The 18,126-nt window shown below is 37.8% G+C and overlaps 3 protein-coding genes across 3 annotated transcripts; 1 reads left to right on the forward strand and 2 right to left on the reverse strand.

Moving 5' to 3' along the window:
- The first annotated feature begins 2,471 nt into the window (after positions 1-2,471).
- LOC137708391 (protein ULTRAPETALA 1-like) lies at positions 2,472-5,990 on the forward strand. The gene is made up of 3 exons (XM_068447452.1): positions 2,472-3,167; positions 4,580-4,904; positions 5,607-5,990. The coding sequence occupies exons 1-3, from the start codon at positions 2,957-2,959 to the stop codon at positions 5,779-5,781; spliced, it is 711 nt and encodes a 236-aa protein (XP_068303553.1). The 5' UTR covers positions 2,472-2,956; the 3' UTR covers positions 5,782-5,990.
- Positions 5,991-6,477: 487 nt separating this feature from the next.
- On the reverse strand, positions 6,478-9,822 carry LOC137708248 (H/ACA ribonucleoprotein complex non-core subunit NAF1-like). The gene is made up of 3 exons (XM_068447284.1): positions 8,817-9,822; positions 8,153-8,230; positions 6,478-7,953 (listed from the first exon to the last, which is right to left on the reverse strand). Exons 1-3 carry the CDS (start codon positions 9,684-9,686, stop codon positions 6,712-6,714), a joined length of 2,190 nt encoding a protein of 729 aa, XP_068303385.1. The 5' UTR covers positions 9,687-9,822; the 3' UTR covers positions 6,478-6,711.
- A 7,216-nt stretch (positions 9,823-17,038) lies between these two features.
- Positions 17,039-17,363, reverse strand: LOC137749421 (uncharacterized). Its single transcript, XM_068489514.1, has one exon. The coding sequence runs from the start codon at positions 17,307-17,309 to the stop codon at positions 17,103-17,105; it is 207 nt and encodes a 68-aa protein (XP_068345615.1). The 5' UTR covers positions 17,310-17,363; the 3' UTR covers positions 17,039-17,102.
- Positions 17,364-18,126: the final 763 nt, after the last annotated feature.

Below are 18,126 nucleotides of genomic sequence, written 5' to 3' on the forward strand. Positions count from 1 at the left end.
TGACTTATGATAAGATCGGACATTGACATCCACCACCGCCACTACCTGTCTTGAGATCAAACTTATTCAAACTCTCATGCAGTTCTTAATTTGCCTACTAAAATAATGTGCTAACAATAGTTCACATTTATAGAAATGACTTTTTATATGTAAGATACAGAGCATATTTAAACTAACTTACAGAAGTAGGAACTTGTGCATAATATAATAAATATGGTATGAAAACTAGTGATCAAGTATATTTAAAGTTAATTAAACAATCGACACGTCCTGCATTGATCATTTAAAAGGTAATTTTGTAGTTGATGATGTTTAGCCTCAACAACTGAGAACTAAGTTGATGATGTTTAGTGGTATCCAACTTTGTCAACAAATATAGAAGCTGGCTCTAAGCTTAGTGTCAATAATGCATCTTTAAACAAAGCTTTAAGTTGTTTTTAAATAGCTTAATACTGTATAGAAAACAGAGAATGCATGTGGCAACTATGAAACGATGACGTACATACATTAGTGAATGGCTCCACACACAACCTATATAAAATTATCCCCACATATTAAGGGTTGGTGAGATACCCTAAAATATAAGTATATATTAGCACTTTTGTCAAATTAATTAAGTTGCAAGTATGATAATTCATATTTCTCCTAAATTAGTGTAACTAGTTGACGTTCAACGTTACCTTAGAAAACTTCAGGCAACCTGAGAAATGGTAGTCTCGCTTTATATCGAAGTATGCAAGATGATGGTGGGATAAAGCTAAAGTTTGTATTTTCAAGGTTTCAGGTTCAGTATAGTCTGCCATCAATCTATGATATCCGAGCTACCTTAACGTTTTAAGAGTTTGGTCATCATTCATCCATTAGACTAGAGACAACTCAACTGTTTGAAGACTCATTGTTCATTCTAATACCCTTAGAGGAGAGCTAGCGCAAGATAATAAACTTTGTAGGCGTAACATGATCCATCACCAACATCACTACTATCGTTTCTAAATTAACAATTTATTACTACGTGTGAAGTTTTATCGCAAAATGCATCAGTGACATTAGAAGTGAACCTATGCTATTTTGTTATCTCTTTGATGTGGGACTCTATTCTCTAACATAGTGTAAGGAAATATACCCAAATCTTGGTTATTATTAGGGCAAATGAGTAAATATTGTGTCATTTGATAAAAATGGCCATTATTCATAGGTGGTTTTATCCACACACCCCTTCTTACCTCTCACACACTGCATGTTAATTTCTATAATTTGATATTTTTCAATTCATTCAATCCAATGACCGAAAATTAATAAATGTATATGAAAGGTAAAAAGAGATGTGTGAATATCCTCCTTTTTAATTATTATAGCTGCCATTCTCTAACTCGACTATTTTTCTATCCAAGTTTCTATTCAAAGTTGACAATGATTTGGATAGAGTTGTTTACACCTATTATGTATGCACCTCTTACCAAAATATAAAAAATTTGTATTGTAATCCTACCCAACCTCACCACCAACTAATGTGAGAGATGCTTTAGTAAGACGGCTATGCCAAATTTCTTCTTTGACACAAGAAATCGTTAACCATTAGTTTGGCTTTTAGTTTGTTTTAGGAACCAAAATTGTGATTGCAATGTTATAACACTCCTCTCGTAAAAAATATCATATGGTTTACAACAATTTTCTTAGATTTACAGTGTATGTCATGCACCGAATGAACAATAAGTTATATATACGGTCACTGATCTAACGGTAAAAAATCTCAATGTATATTGAACTATTTCGCTCATGTGTATGAGAGAGCCAAAAGGGTTTAGGTTTGGATTGGGTTTTACTCAACAGTCGGTTTCACCATTTGAAACTGCTAAAGACTAAAGCTAACTAAAAATCACTGTCATTGCTACTGCTTTCCAATCCCGACTCACGAGAATACCAAGTATAAACCTCCAATATCTGATCACAATCTTTGGCTCTGTTCACTACTTAATCGATAAAAGTCCAGCACCAAACTCATTTCCGTACACTTTCTGCATCAAATTCTTACACCTCGGCCTCTCTGGTTGCCTGGCGCCAACCACACAGCACCTCACCTCACTTCACCACCACAGTACCAAAGTTTTAAGACTATTTGTTAGCGAAACTGACTAGATCAATGTGCTCTGTTTTTTGCTTTAAATTTCAAATCCGTCTGGTTGGGATTTAGCGTAGATTATCGCTCGAATCAAAGATGCCATCTTTTATGAAAACAGTGCAAATCTCCAAGCAGCAGTAAAAAGAAGGGGAGTAAAAAAAGGACTTTGAACAGAAACCGAAAACCTCACCTCCTTCCCACGAGAGGGATTTTCCCATAAACGAAAGCCCCCGACCCCAAGACCCATTTTTTTTTCCTTTCTTTTATCCCTCCTTCCCTCTCATGTCATATCATGCATCTCTTGCAATTGGCAAATAGGAGAGAAAGGGAGTGAGGAGAGAGAAAGAGAGAGGAGTGAGAGAGAGAGGCTTTTAACCCCTTGTCGCTCTTCTCAGCTGAACTCCACCCCACGACAGCCAGCTCATTTCATTCAAACCCCATTACCAACCAACCTCTCACTCTCACTCTCTCTCTCTCATCTCACCCCCACTCTCTCTATCAAACTCGTAACGCTTCTCCCTCTTTATTATCTTTCTATCTACAAAAAGACTATAACTTTCGACGTTTTCCTCCACCAGATCTCTCCGAATAAACCCATGGAGATGCGTGCGTCTTAGAAACCCTTTTAATTACAGCACTCGCCTCTCCCTTCCCCTCTCTCTCTCTTTGTGGTTTTCTGGGCTTTTTTTTCTCGACCTTTTTTTTCTCTTGTTCCCGATACAGCCCAGAAAACCCATGTTATTTTCCTTGATTTTCTTCCATATTTTCTGACTTTTCCTTCGATTTTACCTTCTGGGATTTCTGGGTTTCGATCAAGACTCCACCTTTTGTGAAAAAATGGCGAATGGGGTAGAGAGAGACTGTGGGTTGGTGCTGTTTAGCGACGATGAGCTGAGAGAGATGAGCGGGGTGAAGAGAGGTCCGGACCATATGGAGGTCACGTGCGGCTGCACCAGCCACAGATATGGCGATGCTGTTGGGAGGCTTAGGGTTTTCGTTAATGGAGACCTCGAAATCACCTGCGAGTGCACCCCTGGCTGTCAGGAAGGTCTTTCTCTCTGCCCTTTTGATCTCTCTCTCACTTGCTTTTTGGGGAAAAGGGTTTTGATTTTTAATGCATGTTGTTTGCGTTTTGAGCTTCTTCTTTAGTTCATCGTGTACTGGTTTTGACGTTGATGGCTTTCTGTCTGTCTGTCCCTTTCTGGTCCGGTTAATCTGCTGGGTTTGTATTTGATGACGACGAGCTTTTGCTTTGGAAGTTGTTCATTGTATTTTTGCTGGGTATACAGTTGAGGTGTATGTTGTTTTGTCTGACCGAATGCCTTCTCCGTGTTGGGTGTACAGTAGCTATATGTTTGTCTACTCTTTTGCTTCATATGGTCGAGTTCAGATGGTTTCTGGCTTGTTTGTGGAGTAAAGAGTTTTTCTTTAAGTTGGTGTATTGAGAATGAAACCTACATTGCCATTTTCGTGGCGATCGCAACCTCGTAATTAAACTTGGTTTTCGAGGTTTTGGTTTCGAATATGTCCTGAGTTCTGTTCTTTCTCTTCCAGAGTAAGATGTTGTAGAGTTGCATAGCATGGTTTAGTTATTGTAGGGCTTTGCGTATCTTTCTTTCGTCTTTGATGTAATTAGCACTAATGTGGTTGATGAAATTGCTTTTTCATACTTGGCTTATGGGCATTGACAGTTAATCCAATGTGTTATTTCATGAGCAGCCACCCTTATAACTTTCAAGCTTGACTGTGTTATCTGATGTCTCTATGCGCTTCTGGTCTTGTTTCTACAATGCTATTATCAGTAAGCACTATGGCGTGGAGTTTCCAAGAATACCTCTTTCTGACAACCTAGCGGTGCATCCGATAGCGTGCATCCTCTTTTACATAATTGCAGCTTTTGGGCGTGCCATATCTTATTCTTCCATAATATAGTCCTTGTGATAATTCCACAAGTTTGCTTCCTGCGTCTGAATTTGGCACACACTCGTAAGATTAGGGCATCTCGTAACAAGACTCTTATGTCTTTAGTGTTCATTGAATTGCCGGTATCTTTTCCTCACATAAAACAACTTAGTCCATCAAGGACAGTTGTTCTGTCTGTAAAGCAAATTGCTGCCTTAAGACACAGTCTTGACCCAATAATGGCGTCCACTTGCTTACAACCTTCGTGTATTTACTGTCAGCTCTTTTTGTGGTTCCAACAAGATAGAGGTGAAACCATTAGTATTTAATTATGTAGTTGAGTTAGCTATATGTAGGTCGTGTGGTCTGTTAATAATATCCAGAAAATGGTACACGTTGGGATGCATGCGTTTTAGGTATTGTTTAACTACTTTAATGGTCATGACAAAAGCTCAGATGGAGGTTTCGTGCTTATATCCAGGATTTTTGTTTCTGTTTTAGCTCAACTCTTGTATTATAACCATCTTATTTATTTTCCCTTTCTATTTCAATCACAAGGAAAACTGACTCCTGCTGCATTTGAAAAGCATTCTGGAAGAGAGACTGCTAGGAAATGGAAAAATAATGTTTGGGTGATTGATAACGGGAAGAAGGTTCCGCTGTGTAAAACGGTGCTGCTCAAGTACCATAACGAGGCATCAAAAAGTGCTAATGGTTCCCACAGATCCAACAATGGACGTGTTTGTCACCATGATGAGTTTGTTTCCTGTACTAGGTGCAACAAGGAGCGCAGGTTTCGCCTCCGGACAAAAGAGGAATGTCGGGTTTACCATGATGCTTTGGCTGATGTGAATTGGAAATGTGCTGATCTGCCGTATGACAAGTATGTTCCTCCCTTACATTGAACAAATACTTCTACTTGGTATTGATCGAGTTGTTTTTCTCTTATGCTATAGGCCATCAACCATTCATGAACCATACACTAGTTATAGTTTTATCTCACAAATGTGAAATAATATGAATATCGTTTCTGTTTAATCGTTATGCTAATGTTTATATAGTGTAGTTTGGTTTCAATATGCTGTTTTATTGACAGTTTTTAGAACAACTGAATGGTTGCTTATTGTAGCTTCTATATTGATCGCTTATTTTATGTTTGTGTATACTGTTCATCCAGCTTCGTTGATTCAGTAGTTAGAAATTAGCCGGATTAGCTGCTTAAAGATGGATTGTGGCACCATTTCCGGAAAATTGAGTAGTTATTACTTTCTGGGGTAGAGTAGGTGGTGTTTGTACGCATATACCCATCCAATAATGGTAGTTTTTTGCCATTCAAGTTATCTTAAGGTTGAGAAATACACATTTAATTAAACGTTTGGAAGCACATAGGGACGTTCGATTGGGGGAGTAAATATAAATGGCGATGTAATTCCTTGACATTCACCAGTAGGCATTTTAGATTAAGATGGTAGGTTGTAAACTAGTGCACACACCCAATATACAAAAAAATGGTTGGTTTGTTGTAGTTATTACATATGTTTTGAAGGTTCAGTAATTCAAATGTGAATGTTTGTCTATATTTCAGAATAACATGTGATGATGAAGAAGAACGAGCAAGTCGAAGGGTATATAGAGGCTGCAGCCGTTCTCCGACATGCCATGGCTGTACTTCTTGTGTGTGCTTTGGCTGCGAAATCTGTCGTTTCTCGGATTGCAGCTGCCAGACCTGCACTGACTTCACAAGCAATGCTAAAACTTGAATAATATCCCTGCAGTCCTGCTATTCCCTTTTGATCATATGGGTTACTTGTACCCATATCGCCTCATTGAAAGCAACCCCCTACCCCTCCCCGTTCCCCACATTGGAAAAAAAAAAAGGCAGCTTCCAATGACAATTTCCCGAGTTAATGTCTCTTGTTCTCTTGACTGATTTAGAACCTTCTAATTTGATAATTTATTCTCATGCTTACTAGGTGATATTTCTTTTCTATTTTCCTTATTATGGGTTTTTATCACTAATGGTCCTTGAAATTGACTTACTCCATCGAGATGGTTCCTGATATTGAAAATCAATTAATGTTGTCTTTGAAAATGAGTGTCACAAATCAATGTGACTCATTATTTGGGGACTATATTAATCGATTTTTAATTTCAGAGACTATCCTATGGATCAATTTCAGGGACAATTTACGATGAAAAAATCCTTGAATTACTAAAGATTCCGTGAACTGATGTATGCTTAGTTTGACATGGGAATATTGTCCCGTATCCAAGGAGAAGTTCATCGGTTCGGGCTTTACGGTCACTTGAACTCGCACACAAGATCATCCCAGCATTCGGGTAACGCATGTGTTGTTAACCAACTATTGCAAGATTATAAATTTGGGGCTTGAAAATTTGCTCCCACATCAAAATAAGTACGCTTGATAGGATTAAATTCAAAATTATCGACGCTTTTACTAGACAGACCAAAAATCGTCGATGTTCAAAATTATATGCAACTAAGGTGGATATTGCATTTTAAGGAAATGGAGAACATGTTCACCATCTATGTTCTTCCATATACTGGACCAGCAAATATAGTAAAAACCGAATACATAAAAACAAGCGATTTTGAACGATGGCTCTTCTCAAAGCCTACTTGTAGTTTAACTTCAGTGTGCTGGGTGCCACAGAGCATGCCATAGCTTTCACCTCGATTGCTGCCTGCCTCTTCCCCTTCCAAAATTACGACCCCCTCTATGGGAGGGTCTCCCAAAATTATGACCCCCTCTATGGGAGGGTCTCCTTCCATGATTAGAAGGTGCGCCCTGATTACATTGCTGGCTGTCCACATTGCCTGCATTTGCAACGGATTGTGGCAAATTATGGTTTTGTTCAGAATGTAATCCATTTGATGGCATTCCTTGATCTGCATTGAAGATTGGGTGAGAAGGTTGGCCCTGTAATCCCATCCCGAACGTGTTTTGGTTAAAACCAAGTTGACCCACCCTGGGTTCTGCAAAGGCATTGAATTGTTGGCCTGGTATGGGTTGGCCCTGTAAACCTAACCCAAAGGCTGTTTGATTGAACCCATGTTGACCCATCATCTCTTGTGAATACGCAAGTCCTGCAAAGGCGTTCAACTGTTGGCCCGGTAAGACAGCACCAGCCTGCTGATAGAACGGCATTCTGTTCGGAACAGACATTTGATAAGGATATTGAGGATTATACTGTAGAAGACTTGGAAAACTATTGTTTGGAAATCCGTTAGGGAAGGATGTGTTTTGTGGCTGAAACGGCACTCCATTTGCCCAACCTCCATTTGAAGTTGTGTTGATACCAGCGACCTGTGTAGGAGCTGGAAATGGTGGAACTAATCCAGTCCGACTAACCAATTTTTGTGATACTGCAGCAGAAGATGGTACACCTGGAGAAAAAGGATGGTGGTGTTGATTGGGAGGCTGCTTAACCGCATCCATTGGTGTTTGCTGCGTTGAAGGTTGACCATTTTTCCAGGGTCCCGGCTTATTTTTACCCCATTTTCTGTTGTTTTTCTTATTGCCAACATTTTGGTCCTTCATTCCCCTCTTTGACATTTTTTGCATCCTCCTGTATTCAGCCTCTTTCTCATCATCTGAAAATTCTGCCTCATCTGATATCTCTTCATCATTTGCACCAGATGCATCATAACCCTTTCGGTAAACATCCTTGTTATTAAGCACATGATCCGCAAACTCCGGAACGAAAGAGACCAAAATTCCTGTTTGTATTCCACTAGGTATTTCACTTTCTGAATTGTATCTCACCACATAGTAAGGTTGTATGACAGGTCCAAAGATTTCATCTATCAACCCCAACGGAGATCTACTTTCAGTTACCCACAAAATCGAACCCTCGTTTAGAGGGTTGTGCTTCTCAACCCCTTCTACGATGACTTGGGTACCAAGAACCTGTAAATTCAAATTGGCATCAAACCGATTAGGCAACAATACCACAAATCACAATAAGCACCTTCTAGAGTGTCACTAGATTCTAAATTTTCAATGACACTAGAGATTGATAAAGTTCATGTTACAATATCGGCTTCCTTGCATAATTGAGATTAAAAATAAAAAAACAAAAAAGGCTTTCACATCCTTATGAGCTTACCGATAAGACAACTCCCACAGGTTGCATCTGATGATGTGGTTGCAAAGTCACCTCCACTGGAGGAATTGGGGGAAGCACCTGCGAAATTCAAAGCAATCCTGTCAAACTATTTGAAGCAGTACTAGATACTCCAGAAAGCTAATTTCATTGAAGGTTTAGAAGCATTGCATGTTTTAAGATATCATAGAATCGAGAATATGGTAAACAGAAACATAGAAAAACTAATTCCAAAAAAAATTTGCAAGTACTGCAACATCAGAAATGCTAAATTTTTTACAATGAGTTATTAATTCCAGAGCAGTTGAGCAAGGTACTCAATTTACTAAAGAGAATTCTGTATATCAGACGAAAATACTGAAAATCCTGAATACGACTTTCTTGCAAGCTTAAAGATGATCCCAAGTACCCTTTCGTTTCCCCAATCCCAAACCAAAGTCAGACAAGCCAGCTCCACTATCACAGTGGAGTCTATCTTCTTATCTCCACTAAAACAAAATCAACATGTACTCCTCATCTAAGCTAATCTATCAGTAACGACCTAACGAATGAAATAGGAACTCTATGTCCACCTCTCACCGAATGTTCATATCAACTTATCAATTGAAATGTTCACAAATCCATTCACGGCTTCAAAGTACGAGATAACCAATGAACTTTTTCTTACCTCAAGCTCATTCTTGGACCTAATGGGTCCTTTCAGATCTCCAACATCATCCTCATCGCCGTCTCCCTCGTCAAAAGTTTCAGCATCGGCCCAAGCAACCATTTCATCTTCATCATCATCATCCTCACTTTCATTATCCATACCGAATATCTTATCTTCCTCCTCCCCTCCATCAGCATCCCTTATTTCACCTTCTTCCATTTCACCACCCTCGTTGCTCTCCTGCACCTCCACATTCATCTTCCCCTTCCTATTTTCCTCCTCTTCATCATCACTAGAGTTACTACTCTCAGATGATGACGAGGATGACGACAAGAACGAACTCTCACTCTCAGACTCCGAGCTTTCACTCTCGGACTCACCATTCCCTGCTCCACTCTTCCCACTATTCCCACTCACCATTTCACTCCCCATCCCATTCTCATTACTCACCGGTTTCATTTCCCCGGTATCACAACTCACTACTTCACTCTTCATACCATTCCCACCATCAAGAACCGAACTTTCTTCACACCCTCCAAGCAAATTAACCTTCCCCAACCCTTCCGCAATCAAACAACCCGAATTCTCCAACATTTGACCCTCCACCTTCACCGCACAACCAGACCCACAATCAATCGGCACAGACCCATCACCCGCCGGCTCGAACCCACCTCCAATATACTCTGCGTCAACCGCCTCAGCCTTAAACTGCCCTGTTTCCGCCATATCAATATTCTTGAACCAATCCTCTATGGAATCAAAATCCAAGAACGAATCTGCAACCGAAAGGTCTCTGGGATCAACGGAGTCGGGCGGGTCCTTCGAATACTTGGGCTTTGAAGCTGGATCGAGGTCTTCGAGTGTTAGCTGAGGGATGAGCCCTACCATCTGTGAGCGCAAGAAAGAAGAAATTGGGTGGGGGAACTAGATGACTGAAAATCCATGGGTACTGAAAGAAAGCGAATTTATAGATTTTGGGGTTTGGGTTGGAAACGGTCAGGACAGTGCTTAAACCCTAGCTAGGGTTTTGAACATTTTTCAGACGAGAAGATGGCGGAGTGTTCGGTAAATTAGTTATTTTAACAAAAAATAAAATTTAAAATGAGCTCATACGACGACGTTTTGAGAGGTTCATCAAGGACCAAAATCCTAGGGTAAGGGAATTAGGAGGCTAGACTTTGTTGTGTTGTTGCATTTAGCACCTTTGTTACTTGGAGTTTATGTTGTACGTAATGTAACTTATATTATGTTGAGTTTATTATATTGAACTTATGATATATAGTTTATCGTATTTATTAATTTTGTCGATGTAATTTGCTTAGTTTTTTATTTTACTTTTGCATTTAGATGTATTAAAAATTTCTATATATTCACCAACCATTTTGAACCATTTGACTGCTTGAACAATTTGTTCAAACGATCAAATGACTCAAATTTAATTATTTTTGTTGATTGTACACTTATATTTATTACTCGTAGGACATTTGCTTAGTTTTTTTATTTTACTTTTGCATTTAAATGTATTAAAAATTGCCATATATTCATCAACCATTTGTTCAAGTGGTCAAATGGTTCCAATTTCATTATTTTCGTTGATTGTACACTTATATTTATTACTCGTGTGACATTTTGGACTAAAATTAGAAAGATCAAAATGTCTCAAAAATCTTTTACTATTTTTAACCCGTAGAATTTGAAATTTTTTTTTTCAAACTAGACATGTCAATATATCAGATTTCAATTCGAATTTAATCTTAACAGAATGTATTTGTAACTGTATATGAATTTAAAGGTTGGGGTCTGATAATTTGATTACAATCTTAATCCATTACATGCAACAAACATGGGGTTTTATGTTATATATACGTATACATGCCCACCAGCACAGGCCTACAACTGCTAATACACACCACTAGAAATTATAATTTTACCGACAAATTATAAGTCTCTAAAGCAAAATTTTGTTGGCGCAAGAGTCCTTTATTGATGAAAATTTTAATTTGTCGGATAAATATTTACGCCACAACCAATTTACAATGCCAATCTTAGCCGAAAAAATTGGAACGTTAGTCGACGATCATTTTGTACGCGTAAATTCGATGGCCTGACGAATTTTGTTTTGACGGGTTAACTGTAATATCCTGAAAATTTAAAATACATGCATATGTGGAGTAAATCGGGAATAAATAGATTTATGGTTATGAAAATTTTGATTAGAGAAATTTTAGAATTTTGTTTCCGGGATTTATTATAACTTACTTCGAAAAATTTATCGATAAGTGGAAAAGCGAAAATGACTAAGTGTAATTTTACGAGGACTTATTTTATTTTTGTATATTTTATCCTATTTCTTGACATATTTGGATATAGAACGATTCCACGAGCGTGTAGGCGAAAACCGTTCGACAAACGGAATTATAACGAATGAAATAGAAATGAACGAAAGTAGGGGCAAAATAGTCATTTTACCATAAATATGGAAGGCTCCAGATTTGGCTGGAGGTGTGTTTTCGTGGAAATATGTCACGGGAAGGGATGTGAGAAGGGAGAGAAATACGGGAGAAGGAAAAAAAAAAGGAAGAAAAAAGAAGGAGTGACCAATGGGGGGAATGGCTCAATCAGACAGGGAATGAATCAGGAGAGGGGAAAGGAGAGAAAGGAGAGGGGGAAAAACCAAGTGACCGCGCGACTAGTTTCCCCTACCGGGACCCGATTTTGACCCGAAGCTAACCCGGTGATTTTCCATTATTTTTCTGGCAATTTTCATTGAGCCACCACCTGGAAACTTCACATTGGCCTTTCCTCTTTAGTTTCCACCCCAAAAAAGATGAGAGTTAGGCCTTGGTTTGGTGAAACCCGCACCGGTGGGTGCGGTGGCACCTTGCCATTGATCTATCATTTCTGAAATGTTTACTCTCGATCACCACCACCTTTAGCATCCTATTGAGCCTAGGAACAAAGCCCAAACAAGTTTGGGGGTGGTGGAGCTGCGGATGCGAAGAATTGAAGCTCACCATTTCAAGGGTTTCAGGCAAAAGGTGTTTTTCAGCCGAATTGGACTTCGGCCCAGGTATGAAAGTTGTTCCTCTCATTGAACTTTACTTACCTGTAAAATTTGGTAATTTTTAGAGTTAGTTGGAAAATTTGGTTTCAGTTCGTCGGAAACCACCACCCACGACGGCGCGTGACCAGTGGGCCAACACTGCCTTTTCATGCAAATTTTGATATTTTAAATCCATAATTGGTACCCATTTGATGCGATTTGATTGTGAAAACTAATGTTGAATATTTTCGTTACTATAATATTTTCGGAAATGGATAAAAGAATGAATGGTGAACTACGAAATGCTTGATCCTGCTCAAGGCTACGTAGGCAGTCTAACATGGGTTAGATGCAGCTTTAAATAATTGAGATTAATCATTTTTTGGGAATTTGATTTAAGAGAAGAAATTTGGTGAATAATTTGAAAATTTAATCTTATGTTTATGGTAAGTAAATATTGGTTATAGATTTTGTGAGTGATTAAGAAATTTAAATAAAGAATTGTGATTAGTGGTAGTTAAATAAACAAGAGTTTAATTTGGCCTATCACCGAAATTAGTTTCAGAAGTAAAATTTTCGGGTTGGGGTGTTACATAAACTCTAGCTGAAACTTTTCCTGCTGTATTGAAATATTAGCCGACGATGTGAGGCAACAAGGTATTTCATCGACAAACTAATAAGAGAGGAAACAAAGTATGTCATCGGCAAAGTGATAATAACTTTACGTGATAAAAACAAACTTATCTAATTCCCCAGGCAATCCTAACCTATTTTGTCAGTTCACATTGCTCATGATCACCCTCCCATATTCTTCCTAATCCTATTTTGTCGGTTCACATCCCCCAATTGCTCATGATCTCTCTCCCATAATATTTCTATTTTGTTGGTTCACATCCCCCAATTGCTCATGATCTCCCTCCCATAATATTTCTATTCCTATTTGTTGGTTCACATCCCCCAATTGCTCATGATCTCCCTCCCATAGTATTTCATGATCTCCCTCCCATAATATTTCTATTCCTATTTGTTGGTTCACATCCCCCAATTGCTCATGATCTCCCTCCCATAATATTTCTATCCTATTTTGTTGGTTCACATCCCCAATTGCTCATGATCTCCCTCCCATATTCTTCGCTCTCAGTGCGCCATCTGATTTCACTTTCGTAAGAATTCATATTTATCTTGTAAAAACTTGGCAGGGTATTCCTGCTCAGAAACAATTTTGACGATCCTAAATCCCTAAGTTTATATATTAGGGTTCTCGCACTCTTAACGAACTCTCATACATGTCTTTGCCTTTATCATTTATCTTGCTTCTCTCGCTCTCACGATCATCTCCATAATTTTGCAGAAGCAGCAACCAGGCTTAACGGTGAGGATATAACCAAACTATTTAATATATTGCTTAATTATAGTTTGGTTGAAGACCTTTAGGCTACCATTACTTTTTGTTTTGATTTTTTATTGGTCATGCCATGTTATTGTTCGGCTCTGGTAACTTAGGGTGCACCACAAATTGAAGTAAAGTTTTTTATTTGGATTTTTTATGCGTCAAAATCTTTGATTTTTATTCTTACCAATGAATTCCAATGCATTGCATCTATATATGTATTTACATTTAACTTAAACTTGGTTTTTGTTTTTTTTTTTGTTTTTGTTTTGTTTGTTTGTTTTTTTTTTTTTTTTTTTTTTTTTTTTTTTTTTTTTTTTGTAGATGCCAATGATTAGCCAAAAAAGCAAACGACCTCTTGTGTCAACAAGAATCCTCTGTCAACCCAGTCACGGTCTACATCTGCTTTCTGCCATTGAATGAGATAGTAATTATCAATATATAAGATGAACTATAAATGGAAGAAATTAAGTAGCCATAAAAATGGATCATGTTAGCAACTAGATTCTTAAATAACAAAACCTTATATTCAGTCAAAAGTCCGATAGCAGATGTAGACCTTGACCAGGATGGCAGGGGCGGGATTCTTGTTGACACAAGAGGTCGTTTCCTTTTTTGGCTAATCATTGGCATCTACAAAAAAAAAAAAAAAAAAAACCAAGTTTAAGTTAAATGTAAATACATATATATAGTGCATTGGAATTCATTGGTAAGAATAAAAATCAAAGACATTGATGCATAAAAAATCCAAATCAAAATCTTTACTTCAATTTGTAGTAACCCTAAGTTACAAGAATCGAACAATAACATGCCCTGACCAAGAAAAAATTAGAACAAAAAGTAATGGTAGCCTAAAGGTCTTGAAGCAAACTATAATTAAGCAATATATTAAATAGTTTAGTTATATCCTCACCGTTAAGACTGGTTGTTGCTTCTGGAAAATTATGGAGATGATCGTGAGAGTGAGAGAAGAGAGAGATGATAGAAGCAAAGATGTGAATGAGAGTCAGTTAATAGTGCGAGAACCCTAATATATAAACTTAGGGATTTAGGATCGTCAAAATTGTTTTTGAGGGGGAAAGACCCTACCAAGTTGTTACAAGATAAATAGGAATTCTTACAAAAGTGAAATCGGATGGCGCGCTAAGAGCGAAGAATATGGGAGGGAGATCATGAGCAATTGGGGGATGTGAACTAACAAAATAGGATTAGGAAGAATATGGGAGGGAGATCATGAGCAATTGGTGGATGTGAACTGCCAAAATAGGTTAGGATTGCCTTGGGAATTTGATAAGTTTGTTCTTATCACGTATAGTTATTATCACTTTACCAATGACATACTTTGTTGCCTCTCTTATCAATTTGTTGATGAAATACCTTGTTGCCTCACATTGTCGGCTAATATTTCAATACAGCAGGAAAAGTTCCCACCAGAGTTCACCCGTCAAAACAAAATTCATCAGGACATCGAATTTATGCCTACAAAATGATTGTCGGCTAACATTCCAATTTTCTCAGCTAAGATTGGCGTTGTAAATTGGTTCTAGTGTGAGTATTCAACCGACAAGTTAAAATTTTCGTCAAGAAAAGACTCTTGTGCCGACAAAATTTTGCTTCGGCGGCAAAATTATAATTTCTAGTTGTGTGTGGTACCTGGTTTATGTTTCTGTTTCTTGCGACATTATCAACCACAACTCGTTTATGTCCACCATCTTCTTCTTAGAGGGCTCATAAGAAACCGTACCACAAATCCAACATATATCAAGGTCCTGGCTGCTTCATGTAGCATGGCATAGCATTTATTCTAAGGTCCTAGCTGCCACCCAACCGATCACGTCCGATAAATGTTTAAGTCCATTTCTATTAGCTGTCGCAATGTCTACGCAAAGTTCTATTTCTCCTTTCACACATTTGTTTGGAGGAAACGACTTACTCAAAACGAGTCTATTATGATGTGATGTTCCTATTCAATAATACATTATTACGTGTAGTAATTTTTCAACATGACAATCCATTATTAAACCAAAACGCTGCAATGACAATGTCACTACAAAAAATATGAGCACTGCACACAATAAATTATCTGTGCCCTTTGAGGTCAAAAAGCACCAACAATTGTGCTTATAGACCAATAGCAACACTGCAGCTACCATCTTTGTGTCTGTGCCCTCTATGGGCGTCACCATTACTAAAAGGGCACAATAGACTGTTTGGTGCTCAAAGAGGCAGGCACAAATAAAGGCCTTTTTGTGTCCTTGTTCTGACAACTTGTCAGATGACCTTCTCCATCCACGTTTGCACTATTTTGTTATTGTGCCCAGTAGGTTCTATTAAAAAAAAAGCTGCTATTGTGCCTGCCTCTTTGAGCACCAAACAGTTCATTCAACATTGAGAATTCATTAGCTCTACAAATATATGATAACAATAAGAGTTTCATTTTCTCCGACAAAAAAGAGAACATTTTACCATTGGTACAACTAAATGTCCAATGTACCTTAACAAGACAAGGAAGCAAATCCATATCGACACTGTGAACCATAATTGTAGAAGGAAGTTCATCCTCTTCCTGGAAAAGAAAGAAATTTTGTAAATATAAGTTTCATAAAAAATAAAAAAATAGTTATTTTATACATAATAAGAGCAAAACATTAATAGGACCTCCAATAATGTTGTACATATTTCAAGCAAATAAAAACCAAACTTATTAATGTATGGTACATTAAACACTTACAAAAATGAGAAATAGCACGAAGGTAAAGTACACCTCTACAACACAATATATTCCCGTCAATCCTGTAAAAATATGTATAATCCAAAACCAAACATTATATACAAATAACAAGTCATAAAAAAATAATAAATTGAAAAAACTTCTGTAATAACAGAAGCAAAATTTTCATCAAATGGTTTAAGGCAAGGGCCATGTCTTTCTGATCCAACGGACAAAGTTGAGCAAACTAGAAAACAAGAAGCAAAATGTGTGATGTTTAGGGGAACTAATGAACAAACATTGATATTTGAATCTACAAAATGCCTCTGCTAAACTGTGATTTACTACTTCTAAATCTACTACAAATTTGTACTCCTAAATCACAATCAATTAGTAAGGCACATGAAAATTCAGGGCATACAGATAATCAAGTTTGGGAGGAATCACGTGAGTCACAAAATTGAAATACACTGAGGTTTTTTTTTAATTATTCAGTGCAGGGAGCTGGTTTTATACCTTCACAACCTCGTGTTCAACATACATAGTCAAAATCTTTCATAAGAACACGAAATCAAGAAAAGGGTAGGAGTTTTACTTTAGTCACTTTATAGACGACGTGAATAAGTAGCACAAGGTTTATGGTTTCAGTTACACCCCCAACCTAACACCAACTTTGCCTTCATTTCATGTCATAAAAAAGCATGCATCTTTTACTTGTTTTTAACCCCTTGAAATTGATTGTCTACTTGCAAGTTCCAACTGGCCTCTGCCTTCAACTGTCTCTACTTAAATTCCGCACCATGAACGCAACCACCCGCAAGCCAAATATAAACATAGAGATACAATAAAAAAAATTGACAGAAATAGAATTGCGCATCTCATTGGGTTTATTCTCGAATATATAGTCATTAGCTTGCGTTAGAATTTGATGCAGTGTGCTAAACGTATGTAAAATTGTGTCTAAAAGCAACAAGTTTAAGCGGCATTTGGTGCGTCGGATTGGAGTGACGACGATTGAACTGAGAAATATGAATAACGCAAAGTAAAAGATACCGAAAATCAAATAGTCATTAAATTAAACTACTAAAGACCTAGCTAGCTATACATGCAAATTAACAAATCACCCTTTTGCTAGAAGAAACATGCAAATTAGCCAATAATTTATCGATAAGAACGAAGAACAGCTCCACAGAAAGTACATATTATGGCCCTCCAAGATTTCCAATAAAACGGGACGTAACAAAATCTTGTAGCGGTCTTCATGTCCGCCACGCTCGCTCCCCCGCCGCACCGCGAGCATATTCCCGCCGCCGGCTTGCTCCCCTGCACTTGCCTCTTCTGATCCACCAGAAAACAAAACACCACCATTCTGTTCCGGTTTCGGCTTTTAACTGACTTCTGAAGAGAGAACCAAAAAATGTGAGATGTTGGTTTTGGAAGCTGAAAAATAAGAAATGAAAATTTTGCTTATATGTGCGTCAGACAAGTTATAGATCGAGCAAGTTTTGTTGCCATTGCTGTTTCTGACCGTTGGATGAGTTCGGGGTTTAGGGCATCATGGCTCATGCAACAAGGCCAGTACATTTTTGCCAGCTGGCTGGGGAATTTAGAGATGAGAACATGAGATCATGGCCGTACACGTGGTGGGAGATGGTGGTTTCAGAATGCTGTGGTGATTAATATGGGCGTGAGATGGTGAAGAGATTTTTCAGTGTGATCGAAACACGATGTGATACATCATGTGTTATTATGTAAATGGTATGATATATGTGTTAAAAAATTAATAACTTAGAAAATAAAAAATTTCACCACTTATATAAAAGTACATAGTATATCATCCGTATTTCGATTCCAATGAAAAATTTCTCCGTGAATGTGTGTGGCAGTTAGTAGGTATTGAAGTTGATTTGGAATGGGCTTCGGTTGGCCGAGTTTTATAGTCAAATCTTTGAAAATCCAACGGCCATCCGTCGTCCAAGTGGAAAATAAAAATGGAAATACGGTTGACAGAGGAAAAATAAGGGAGCCTTAACTTTTGTTTGGCCGCTGAGAAAATTGGAAGGGAAAATTGACTTGTACACATCTTGTTGTTTAGGGGAAAAGAAATTTGAATGGTTCCCTTTTTGCCCTACTATATTGGAAAACAAAATTGCAGTAGCAAATGTGTTTCTGTACAGTGTAACAA

This window comes from Pyrus communis, chromosome 11, assembly GCF_963583255.1.
Source record: "Pyrus communis chromosome 11, drPyrComm1.1, whole genome shotgun sequence".
NCBI classification, from domain to species: domain Eukaryota; kingdom Viridiplantae; phylum Streptophyta; class Magnoliopsida; order Rosales; family Rosaceae; genus Pyrus; species Pyrus communis.